This window comes from Diadema antillarum, unplaced genomic scaffold (genome assembly GCF_040938485.1).
Source record: "Diadema antillarum isolate AM-2024a unplaced genomic scaffold, OU_Dant_1.0 seq00001016_RagTag, whole genome shotgun sequence".
NCBI lineage: Eukaryota > Metazoa > Echinodermata > Echinoidea > Diadematoida > Diadematidae > Diadema > Diadema antillarum.
Window position 1 is genome coordinate 349,650 of NW_027271851.1, and position 13,368 is coordinate 363,017.

A 13,368-nucleotide genomic window follows, 5' to 3' on the forward strand; every position below is an offset into this window, starting at 1 on the left:
TAGACCTTGGACTAGGATCTATGAAGACTCATACACACTAATATACTTTGAGAATCTCTGACAAGATACAGCGTACCTCAGACAAGTAGTCTGTTGAATGGAAGAATATCAATTTTTCAACATAATTGCTACAAAAATGTCATATATGCCAATAAATATGATGACAAATATTTTTATACATAATGTGCTAATATTGCAGTATTGAGAGTAGATGACGCATGCATTCGATATGCCCACAGACTTACAAATGTCTGCACGATTCCATGTATTTCTTTCTAAGGTGTGAAGCATGCAAGATAATATATCACATTCTTGTGTGACCATTCAGAATGAAATAATGAGACCAACAGATATATTAATACTAACAGATACCTTTGTCGATTAACAATGTTGGTGCAAACATCAAATAATATTTGATAAATACAGGAACTTTCCCAATGCCCTCAAATGTTTAAATGTTACATCATTACACTGGCAACCAAGCACAATAAGAATTATGATGATAGATTCTTCACATTACACACAACAGGCAACATGAGACAGATATCTCAAAACAAGTCCTCCCCCCCCCCCCCACACACACAAACACACAAAAATCAATTTACTGCACAAATGTAGCACAGTTATATATGTAAATCATAAACTGTTGCCAAGAGATTAATTGGGATCACTACAACATTTCCTAATTCAACTTCTTTTGGTCATAATTTCTCAGATGTCACTTTAATTCATCAGTCTTGACCTTTCACACTGACATGTACCAAGCAAAAAAACATATGGCAGCAAAAAAATAATATGCATTATGTTGCCTTATGCATGTTTTAGAGGCAACATCTAGGCTTCACAAAATATACAGCAAAAAAGTGTTTGATGTAGAAATTTACAGAAATGCTCTACTCATTTGAAACTAGGGTATTGAAGACGCATATGAAATATTTGTCAGAGTCTAAATGTGAGAAAGGGGAGATTATTTATCTATATTTTCAACCAACTCCCCCCCCCCCACAAAAAACAAACAAACAGCATTTCAACTACTGCTAAAGTGACTGGCTAGCTCACTACAGTATATGTGAGATATGGACACTGTCCTTCATTTCCATGTTGATTTTACATGTCGATGAAGTTTATTGATATTGAGCTCTAACCAGGGACTGACCTTTAACCTTCCTGGCACAAAGAAAATATTCCCCAATCTATTTCTATCTATGACGCCAAATGACGTTATTACTAGACTTGTACCTGGCAGAACTTCTGGTTGGAATACAAACATTTTTGGTGACCTTTTGGTAACCTTTTACCTTGACTGTTATTCCCTTCAACGTATGAGCACTTTTGGAAAACACCTTCAGAACTCTTTTTCTTTTTTTCTTTTTTTTGAAGCCACATAACTTTTCACAAAAGCATTTATGAAATAAATGCAGCACAGCATAGTTAAAAATTTGCAAGCATTGCTGTCATGTAAATTTTATGACAAAGCTATGATGATTTCAATACACTGTGGCAATAACTTTCATATCTTTGTCTCACTTTCAAGAAACTTCAACTATTCTATTTGTGCAAGTATTTTTTTTTTTTCAGACAAAATTCCACCAGGACTTTTCCAGTACCACATACAAATCTTTGAGATGCTATTCAGGAAAAATTGGAAAGGTTAGCAAAGGGGCATTTGTTGACTTACAATGTAGCTACTCTTTGTGAAAACACACAACCTTATCTTTAAACCTCCACCACATTATAAGCAGAACTGATATACATGTACATAAAGCCACACAAGCTTACATATACAATGTTTCTATAATGAACGCCAAAGCATTGTGGAATAAAGACATGTATAGCGTACTCCAATATTGACAGGTAACATTTGATAGTATTTGCTGGGGGGAAAAAAAAGTCCAGTAAACATTAACACCAGTGCGCGCATGCGCACACTTATACACACACCCAGCATGCAGCATTTCACGTCTTTTTTTTAAAATTCACAATGTGCAGGCAAAGATTATAATTATGTGCAGCACATATAGCTGATGCTTTCTTTTTCTTTTCTTTTCCACTTTCGTGCAGGACTGCTGGATACTTCTGAAGCGTGGCAACACAATCCATACGGCAAAGGTTAGTACCTACCCGCCAAATAAGTTGTTGTAGTCCCTGGTTAGTGGAGGTTTGAGTTGGAGGTGTAAGATGAAAGAGTCAGAGTCAAGAACATTATTAGTTAGAGTGGAGGAGGAGGTTTGGGATTAGGGATTAAGGGATGAGGGTAGGGGTGTGACCATAGTTTATACACACAAGGTGGTGAATCTTAATGGTGGGGGAGGGGGTAACAGACAGAAAGTAAATGAGCTATAACTAGATGAAAAGGTAAAAGAAAAGTAATGGAAAGTGCTCAAACACATGGTGGTGACCCTCTACATACATGTTGGCATGAAATGAATTAATGAGCATGATTGATATGCTACAAAATGCCTGGTTGTAGCGGGTGCTTTTACTAAATTTGTGTCACTTTCACTGGAATTGCTTTCATTTTTAACATCGTGCACTACACTATCTTGATAGCTCAAAGAATGCATGCTAGAAACATACTTGTATGCTTTTATTATTCACATGAATGTTATGGACAATGGCTGCACGGCTGTAATGATAGGGATAATGGTTACAAGACAATGCAGCATGTAATGATAGGAATAATGGCTACAAGAAAAGGGTGGGGATAACGAATTGCAGAGGAAACTACAGAGGCTGAAAAAAAGGTTTGTGGTACTTTTCCCCCTGAGACAGAGAAGGAAACAAACATTAAACATACAGTTAAAGGGAATGCAGGGGAGATGAGAATCAATCCATTTCTTTTTTCTTTTCTTTTTTTTCACACTGTCACATTTACAGTATTTTGATAGCAGTGACTCATTGACAGGGTAATATCATATGAGGGAAGGCATTAATCAACAACGGGATGACATCCTGTTAAAAGGAACAAAAAGCTTAGAGATATTATCTCCTGGTAAATTCTGAAATAAAAAAGAGCAGTTAAGATGGTGATCAGGCCAGAGAAATGGTTAATGACAGTTACTGGTAGTCCATGTGAGTTGATATAGAGGGTTGGAAAGAGGGTGATCTATCACTTGGTCTACTCCCACTTTGTCTAATAGCCATTGAGTCTCAACCCACATGGTCTAATCCTGTTTTGTCTACAACCAGTTTGTCTAATGACCATCTAGTCCAATTGCCACTTGACCTCATTGCTAGTTGGTCCACTTCCAGATGGTCTACATCCATTTCATCTAATACCCTCAGTTTATCAGACAAAATGGGATAAAATCCAAGGAAGCAAAATTGCAATCAGACCATCTGGTCATTAGACGAAATGATAATTAGCCAAACTGGGCATTAGACGAAGTGGGGGAATTGGACCTAATGGGAATTAGACGAAATTGATAGAAGACCAAATGAGTTTAGCCGTAGTGGTGTTAGAAAAACTGGGTAGTAGACCATCTGATATTAGACCAAGTGGCAAAAAACCAGAGAGAGTACGAGCCGAGTTAAGATCCACTATACACATGAATGTGATACACAACTACAACATCATGTTTCATCACCCCTGAACACTGATCATTGTGAGATGACACCCAATTCCATCTCCTCTTGGTATAGCTTTACATCAGATCTGAACACAACAGTGCATTCCACTTCTAAGTGTTTGTGTCATGATGGTGCAAGTGAAGAGAATCAGTTTTAATCTGTCATCTCTTTCACCATCATTCAACCATGTAATCATCCCCTGGTACACTAGATCACTTCCTGGACCAATTTCCACCTCAGAAGCAGAACCCTCTTTTTTTTTCTTCACACTGTACAACTTTACATTTTTGTTTTTGCTTTTTTTGCAAAAAAAAAAAAAAAAAAAAATTGCACAAACTTAATGCAATATGGATTGCAACCCAAATAAGCTTATTTCTGTTCACACTGAAAAATGTCTAAATTTGGATCACAATCAGAATCACAACCAAAAATAACACATTATTTTGAATGCAATGAGAGCTGTTCTTATGACATAAGGGTGTCATCTTCCCCTTTATCGTGTGGAGGGAATGGGGAACCAGCAACTTCCTCAGCAAGTCCCCATCCTGGGTGAGCTATACATCATGCCAAATTATGTCCCATCCTTGGGCTTTGGCAGCAATCAAATGCTGTCATCAAGTGAGAGAGAGATAGACAGAGAAACAGACAGACAGACAGACAGACAGGGAGGGAGAGAGAGAGAGAGAGAGAGACAGAAAGACAGAGAGGGATAGATAGTAATACAGAAGAGAGAGGAGAGAGAGAGAGAGAGAATAAGAGAGTGAGAGAGGGAGAGAATGAAAAGAGCCACCCTGGATTGGCTTTGACGTGAGACAACTTGTTTTGGGATATCATTATTGTCTGCGTAAACAAGCACATCAATCATTCTCCGTCTGCGTCCCATCCAGCTCTCCTGTCCCCGTCCGTCTGTGCGTATGTTTGTATGTGTGTCTCTGTATGTGTGTTTGTGTTTGTGCGTTTTAATACAAAGTGGGCAGGTGTCTGTGAATACACGTGCACGTCTATTTGTCATAGTTTTTTTTTGGTAGTGCCTGTTTGCATATTAAGTGCTTTCATGTATGTGTGTGTGTCTGTCTGTCTGAGTTCCCATGTCTGTCTGTCTGTCTGTCTGATAGTTTACTCGTTAATCTGGTTGTCTCTCGAGTGACTAATATCCATAGAGTTGTCAGTTTGACTCTTTGTCTATGTGATTTACAGTATCTGTTTCTCCTCCCTCTCTCTTTCTTTTTCAGTATCTGTCTGTGTCCTTTTTGTGTCTCTATCCAACCTGTCTATTTACCTTAGTTTTTTTTTTCTTTTTCTCCCTATGGTCTCTTGTCATCCACTTCCCACCTTTCTTCTCACTTTAAGCACTGGCGCTTCACCTTTAAATCTCATCTAAAGCCCACAGAGAAAATAGATGAGGCAACATGCTCCTGCATTTTGTTTGATTTCATGCTTTCATGAATATCTCAACCTAGACATGCTTACTATAGTTTGCATCAGCATCTGGCCCTCTCATTTTGAAAAAAGGAAAGAGTCACATACATCCGAATGAATAGTGCTTATTAAAGGCAATTGTAGGCCTTGCCTTCAATAGTCTGAGAGCTTTTTCATTTGAAGCCTGCACAATTTTGTTTTTGTCTGTTATTTTTTTTTTTTATGAAGCGGAAATGAACAGAAATATTGAATTTATGGAAGCAAAAACATCCGACACACATAAGACGACCATCCCATGAATGACTTTTTGAAACTCTGAAGCAGGAAACCAATTACAGTATGCCTGGATTTTTCTTATTATCATTTATATATATAATACTTTACATTATAAGTTTTATCTCTAAGCAGAGGAAACATGTCACAATCAAATTTCTCTCAAAATGCATCAATCTACCAAAAATTTGCATCAATCAATATGGGCTGCCGATACATGTGAAAAGGCCCCTTTAAATGCGTGAGCCAAATTTTCTGGAGCAAGCAAGATGAGGATTTCATATACAGTATCTGATTATCTTTGATCAGTTTGATTTCTCATGTTCATTTGAATAGAATGGGTCATGCCAATTATTTAGAGCTAGATACATCAGTATCTTTTTTTTCTTTTTTTTAACTCTATACTGGGTATTCATACATTTGTAGTAAGAGATATTTTGTGTATACCTCACATTCACACTCTTCTTCTGTGGGTCTGATATGAAGTGATATGATTTATTAGTACTCTGAATATTGACCTGAATGCAAATTTTGGCACATATGTGGGCTAGGCAGTTGAGCAAGCGCTACGATATGCAAATTCTTGTGTGATGAGAATCAATAATACCAAGTATAATGTCGAGTATACACACAATGGGAAAAGGGATAGATGTATCCCTTTTGGTACTATATGTGACCATGCATCACAAAACGAACAAAAAGTCACACATACTGATTTTGCGTGAGGACTGAAAATAAGTGAAATGGGTCAACCTAGCCGCTCTTGACTTTTTCATATTTTCTGAAAGAACAAGACTTTTTTACATAATGTTAAAATTTGGGATCATAAAACGGGCAGGAAAGTGTGTTTTTTTAGCAGTTTATTTCGATCATTTTTGGTAGAATAGTGTTATTAGGTGTGTCTTTAGAGTCCCCTTTTCATTTCTGAAAAACCTTGTACACACTCTTCATTTACAACTCTAATAACTTTTGAAAGGATAATGCTACTGCTTTGAACGTTGGCATTAATTATGGACAGAATGTGTTAATGAGGCTTGCTTAATTCCAGTTTAATCTAATAATCCCTTCATTGTTGTTACTCAGGTGGTCTACTTCCTGTTTTCTGTCCCATTCATCGCACAGCCAGCACGGCTTGGTAAAGATTAAGCGCTTGAATAGACACTGTACTTCAGAGCCTCTTTTCTCAGTTCACACTTTTCCTGAGTTTGTGCTTTCTTTCCAATATTTAGATAGGTTAGGAGAGTCCATTTGATTTGAGTTATACATCATTTTAAAGCTTAAAGTCTGGTCTTTCAGAATATGGTCTTAACTAAAAAATTCATGTCTGGCGACTTTTTGTTTGTTTTGTGGTGCAGGGTCACATATACAGAACAGCAAGAGGGGACACTAACTGTGATGCATTGTCAGCTTTGATATGATTGGGAGCATGATATGAAGGAAAATAGCAACAACGACAACAAAACAGTATGTCAAAATAAAGAAGTGCTTGCATCATATTAATAACATGCTATGCAACCTACTGTATGATGTATCTCTATTATTCTGGGCACCTCAACCATTTTGAGACCCACTCATTAATTTGGCAGATTCACTACTCTGTGCCTTTCACAACTCAGTGCACATGTAACATACAAGGCACAGAGTGAGGAAAAAAAAAAACCAACAAAATAACCCATATCAATTTTGCAACTGCGGGAAAACAAACCGCACCCAAGAGTCTGTTAATTGCTCTCTATACTCTGATGCCTATAGTGCTACTGTTTCAGGAATGTTACGGCATCATGAGACGTAACTTTTGATGGGCATCACCGTGGAAACATGAAGAGCTTGCTGGAGGGTAGAATACAAAATATTTTGTTGCTACCTTGACAACCCATTTGATGAAAAACGTGGCAAGTGCTGTCAGACATAATACACAGCATATCCTTTTTTTTTTGAAAACAAAGGGCTCATTGAAGCAGAATTGCATGGCAAGTTGCACCCGAGAGCAATCATGTGATGTCTGTAATTGTGATAAAGCACTCTGAGAATATACTATTTGCATATGAATATATTATATGTCTGCATACTTTTTTTGAAAGAGATATGTGAGAGGGAAGAAGATTGCAAGGATGGCTCATACAGGAAAAAACAATAAAAACTGTTGTATTGATGAGACAAACATTCCTATAGCTCTAGAGATTACCATATATCTTGTTTAATACTCACAACTACAATAGGACATACTACCAGCCCCCCCCAAAAAAAAAATGTTAATCAATCCAATAAATCTGAATAATGAACTGTCTGTCTGTCTTTATCTCTCTCTCCATACTTCATCGCTCAATCAGGCTGCTGTTGGATGTGGCTGGTCTACACCTTGTGCCCATTCCCATCTTTATAGTACTGTAAAAGTGGATATTTTCGCGCGACTAATTTTTTGCGCTTGGCCCGGTAAGAAGTGTTTCGCATGTTTTTAATTCCGCGGAATCAAGACAACAAGCACAGGAACATATGGCAAGCAGAAATATTCGCGTGCTTTTATTTTCGCGCTAGTTTTTGGTTGCGCGAAATGTGCGAAAGTTACAACACCGCGAAAATTTCCACTTTCACAGTATCTTGATACCATTCAGCATCCATGCCATAACAGCTACTACCCCATTCACACTGCAACTTGGCCTGCGATGTGGATCAGGAGAGTTGGTCGCTTGTATGTGTGTGAGAGAGTATGTGTGAGAGTGTGTGTGAGTGTGTGTGTGTGCCAGGAAGGGTATGGGGTGGAATCTCATGCAGAATGAGTGCACAGTAATCTGTGACGTATGACAGCAAGTACATAGTCAAGTACATAGTCAAACTGTCACTCTTGCTCAATAAATTGCTCATGTTATCAAAGGAAAAAGTTACGAAAAGTTTGGCATTCACATGGGGAATAGAGGGGAAAAGTTACGATTTTACTTTTGCTTCTCACATGCCACACCCATAGGCACGGTGTGTAAGTCTGACGTTCAACTGGTCCCATGCTTGTTTGGTGTAAGATAACATCTTCACACTTATTGAAATTTATTAGAAATTCCGAGGGAATGCCAAGGAGGGCTACAACCTTCGAACACTGACAGTTAGTCAACTCTGTACTGCCGAAGACAATCTCTCGTTATCTCACTCTCAAATCACTGCACTGTTAAGTTGCTGACAAGGAGAGGTCTGGCAAGCAATGGGTTAATTGCAGAAAAGACAAGAATATAAAGAAAGACAAGATGCTGCATATAATGCCGTGATAAGACGTCATCCTGTCTATCATGCCTCAGTTCATACAGCTGATCTGACAGGGGAGTGGTGGGGTGGTGGTGGGGAGAATGTTATTCTCTTCTTGGCAGACTTGCACATGTCGGGCTTCAATTCCTTGCAGAAGCCATAGAGTTATGAGTCAAGTAGTATTAGTGGGACCATCCAAGGCTGGGAGAACTTGTACATTTTTTCTCTTTTCTTTCTTGGGTGCGGTGAGGGGGGGGGGGGGTGCAGAGAGGCCACAATGCAGCAAGACTGGTACAGTTGTTGTCATTAGAATCTCTCTGTCATTCATCCATGTTACAAGGATCACGCCACTAATCATATTATGGCATGGATTGATCCTTGATATCAAGGATGCAATCTTCCCATACACCCACCTTCAAATCAAGGCAATGACAAGCAAAGCACAAGAGAGTGAGATCAATTACCCCCTTCCCTTGCTCCAAGAAAAGAAAGAATATTAATCAAGCTACCAATACATGCACATATTTGGGTTCCAAATTTCTCCCTGCACATCAAAGTGAAAATATTCTGAATGGTTTTTCAAGTGTTTCATTAATTTTGCATTTAAACTTGACAGAAGCTCTTACATTTTTGCAAGTAAAACATTTCACCGTGTGTTGGTAATATTCTTGGGGGAGTAAAAAAAAAAATAATCTTGTCTGATGCAGATAAAATCTTCCTAGTCCTTGAATGACAGGTGGTTTACTGCTTGCATAATTGAAGCAAACTCTCTCCCAAATGCAGTTGCACGTCTTGCGGCAGGAGGTGTACAAGAAAATCACATCATTGAAAAGACATCAAGGAGTCTCACTGCAGGGTAACCCGCACATCACAAATTCAAGCGGAGTTTGCCGTTGCCGGGCGGGGCGGGAAAACCCCGACGACTTACCTCCGGACGTAGATACTGTTGTGGAGTTTGTTCTCGAAGGCCTTCTGGAAGCGAGCCTCTTCCTGCTCCCGCTTCAGGTCCTCTGGATCAGGGGGGCAGGCGCAGCACCCGTCCCCTACTCCGGTGTTGCTGGGCTCCTCTTCTTCTGGGACATCCACTGGGTCCGTGGTGGACTCCGACTTCTTCAGGGTTGGCAATTCTGCATCGATCATCGGTACAAAATGTTTTAACGTCTCAACCCAACCTGTCTGCCTGATCAGATGGGAATTTGGCAAATACTTTCAAACAAAATGCTTACTGCGACTTTGCTGAGACTTTGCAAGTGCTACACTTTGTGAAAAACATGTTTGTCCTAGCTACAATGTCAGTAGGGAGATGATAGCTGACCCTCGCATAAATTAAGTGATTCCCTACCAGTGATGTGTGTGAAGGAAAGTCTGAACAGCAGAAAACGAAATTGTCGGGACTAGGAGAGGCAGCATCCAGACAGATGCAAACGGGGAAAGACTGATCTATGTATGACTGTAACAGATATATAAGCATGTGATGATATTTTTGATCACTAGACTAGCAATCACATAGTAGAAAGTTGAGAAGAAGAAGGCCACAGACCAAGTGCAAGACTTCTTTGATGCCCTTTTGTTTCTAAGCTGAGAATATCTCTGAAACTATTCTTCCCAAAACTCGTTTGCTCCCGTACTGGTAAAAATCGATGAGCAGAGAACAGTAAATACGTCTGGTCTCAAGGAAGATGGCCAACAAACGAGAGATTCCGGCCAACTCCAAGCGGGCAGGCGAAACTGGTCTACTCTACTCACTCTCCCTGCAGAAGTCCCTGTTAGCGAACTCCTCCGTGGGCAGGTACTGGGGCTGCCACCTGATCCTGTAGTGGGTCAGGTTCCCGTTGGGGTTCACCGGCGGCTTCCATGTCACCACCAGCTCCGAGGAGGAGTTGGACGTCACTTTCAGGGAGCTGGGTGGGGAGGCAACTGTGGGGTGGACAGAAGACACAGGAGCAAGAGGACAGAGATGAATGCCTTGATGGGAGGCATGGTGCATGTAAACCAGAGAGATCACCTCGCAAAAACTACACTTTATAAAAGAAAATTTTTATAACGTGGACACTGAATAAAAAATTAAGGGGTTCTTCGAATATGGTCTTAATGATAGAAGACTCATCAGTTCTTTGTTTGTTTTCCTATAAAGTATGCGCTATAAGCGAAATCTCTGAATGGTGGCTTCTGAAAGAGTGTTTCAATTTTATCTTCTCAAAATGAAAGACAACAGGATTATACATTTGACACATACTTATATTGCAATACAAGAGAGAAAGGTTTACTAAAGATAGTAATATTTAATGCATACCTTTCTGACTTGGGGATGTTACCTAAAATTATCAACTTTGCCTCAGGGTTGCCTGACATTGCAACAACTGATGCACACAAACTGGATTCCTATCATCAAAATGTATTTAGTACGTAAAAGAAGTAACTTGGATAGGTCTTTCTGGGGGTGACACGACATTTGCTTCTGCAACAATTGCTCTGGTCTTATTTGTGATAGGATTCAAAGTTTAATTTAATGTGAGGATTAGGGTTAGGGTTATGTTTGTGGGTAGAATTTAGGTTTGGCTTAGCGTGCAGATATTTTATGGGCGCAAATGTCGCAGGAGAAAATGTCATGGAACCTTTACTGGGTCCTCAAGAAACGTTATATATAATAGGTTTTGTGAATTTTAGAATACATAGAAAACCAGCCAATCTTGAAAGGGCATAGATAAAAAACATCTGGACGAAAAAAGTGGGGAAAAAACCCAAAAAGAAGAGTGTGCCATAGGTATCTGTCCACTAAAATTCTCACCAGCCTCATTGGTGAGGTGGTAGACAATGTTGCTGCGTGCGCTAAACTGGGCCCCGGCGATGGTGTAGGTGCGAACCATGAAGGCGTACTGCGTCCAGGGCTTGAGGTTGTTTATGAGTGTGGCGGTGTGGTCCGGGTTAACGTACTGTGCATCCCAAGCGCTCGTCCCGCATGCATCTTCCCCATCCAGCTCGGTGACATTCCGGAATGGCCTGTGGCAGGGAATTTTACCATGATAGCAGAGGAAAGGTTGGTCTTGTAAATATGCTGCATTTCTGTGTCATTCTCTCCCCCTTCCCCTCCCCCTCCCCCCCCCCCCCAAAAAAAGCTATTCAGTGGCATGGGAAATGCAGAATGCATAAACATCTGAAACCCATACACACTATGTGTGGGTGGGGTATAATACTGTAACCCTTTCTTCAGCAAACTAAAAACTCATGGAAGTTGAAAGTTTGACATATTCTCATGAAATAGTGATATCATTTCGATCACATATGCAAATTAGATGAAATGACATCATTGCCTCATAATGATCTCATTGGCTTTTGTGCTCAAAGTAGGGGAGTGGCTTTCTATTCTTTTAAAGGAACTGTACAGTACTGGTTGAGGTAGGGATTCATGTTTTAAACATTCCTAAGCGAGATAATGAAAAGCCTCTTATGAAATATGAAAGAGCATGTGATTTTAAGAAGGATTCAACGTTTATCTGATGAAAATTGGTTTTCAAATGGCTGATATATCCAAAAAAGTGCTAATAATAAAAGGCGACATGCCCCAACTTTATTAGTATCTCTTTGTTTCACTTTGTTGTTGGATATCTCAGCCATTTCAAAACCGATTTTCATCGAATAAACTTTTGATACCCTTTAGATCTGCATGCTCTTTGACATCCCATACAGTGGTTTCTGAATATCTCACAAAACGTTAAAAGCTAAATCTTCACCTCGACCAGAACTGTACACACCCTTTAAAGCTAACGCATAATACCAATAAAAGAACTTGGCAAGCTATGGCTCAAAGTATAAAGGACATAGAAGGGATTGACAAGCCACTGGCTGTCGCCTCTTCCTGCAGGTTCCTGCACACGGTTTTGCGATTTGATTTACACTTACGCTTCGCGGTACGAGACGATGTATCCCACGATGTCTCTTGTGTCCTGGGCGCTGTTGTTGGGCTGGGACCATTCCACCATCAACAGTTTGCCGAAAGATGCCGGGAATATGACTGTTAGTCGCTGAGTGTTACCTGGTGAAATTCAGAGAGAAGCGTTAGATCTGTTTGCTGTTGGTGTCATTTTTCCTGACTTCAGGCAATGTTCAAAGTCAAATTCAAATTCATATTATATTTCATTCTTTCATCACCACATACACTTTTGTGTAACGAAATAATTTTATTTGCATCTCAGTATATAATTGAAGTATGATTAAGCATAATAACAAAAATATGATTAGACGATACAATATTTGCAAACATTATTTGTGAAGTTATGGAATCATATTCTTTTTATATGTAAACCCAAAAAGCTGACAAGCAGTTTCCAATGCAATTGCTACCACAGCATCACTCTTATCATGACATCTCACCCTGATTTGATCTTTTTTTGATCAATTCTGAACTGTGGGGGTGGTGGTGGTGGTGATAGTGATGGTGATGGTGATGGTGATGGTGATGGTGATGGTGATGGTGATGATGGTGGTGGTGATGGTGGTGATGGTGATGGTGATTGGTGGTGTGGTGATGGTGGTGGTGGTGGTGGTGATGGTGGTGGTGGTGGTGGTGATGGTGGTGGTGATGTTGGTGGCGGTGGTGACAGTGGTGACGGTGGTGGTGGTGATGGTGGTGATGGTGGTGGTGATGGTGGTGATGGTGGTGGTGGTGATGGCGGTGATGATGGTGGTGATGGTGGTGGTGATGGTGGTGGTGGTGGTGATGGTGGTGGTAGTGGTGGTGGTAGTGGTGGCGATGGTGGCGGTGGTAGTGGTGGTGGTGATGGTGGTGGTGGTGGTGGTGGTGATGGTGGTGGTGATGGTGGTGGTGATGATGGTAGTGATGGTGGTGGTGATGGCGGTGGTGGTGATGGCGGTGGT

At 40.2% G+C, this 13,368-nt stretch overlaps 1 protein-coding gene across 1 annotated transcript in view; it reads right to left on the minus strand.

Moving 5' to 3' along the window:
* Window positions 1-13,368, minus strand: part of LOC139742716 (insulin receptor-like) — a 39,111-nt gene that overhangs the window by 14,930 nt on the left and 10,813 nt on the right. The window contains exons 4-7 of the mRNA XM_071653242.1: window positions 12,394-12,526; window positions 11,282-11,493; window positions 10,240-10,410; window positions 9,422-9,620 (exon numbers count right to left, since the gene is read on the minus strand). Coding sequence (XP_071509343.1) covers window positions 9,422-9,620; window positions 10,240-10,410; window positions 11,282-11,493; window positions 12,394-12,526 — 715 coding nt within the window. The remainder of the gene's footprint in view (window positions 1-9,421; window positions 9,621-10,239; window positions 10,411-11,281; window positions 11,494-12,393; window positions 12,527-13,368) is intronic.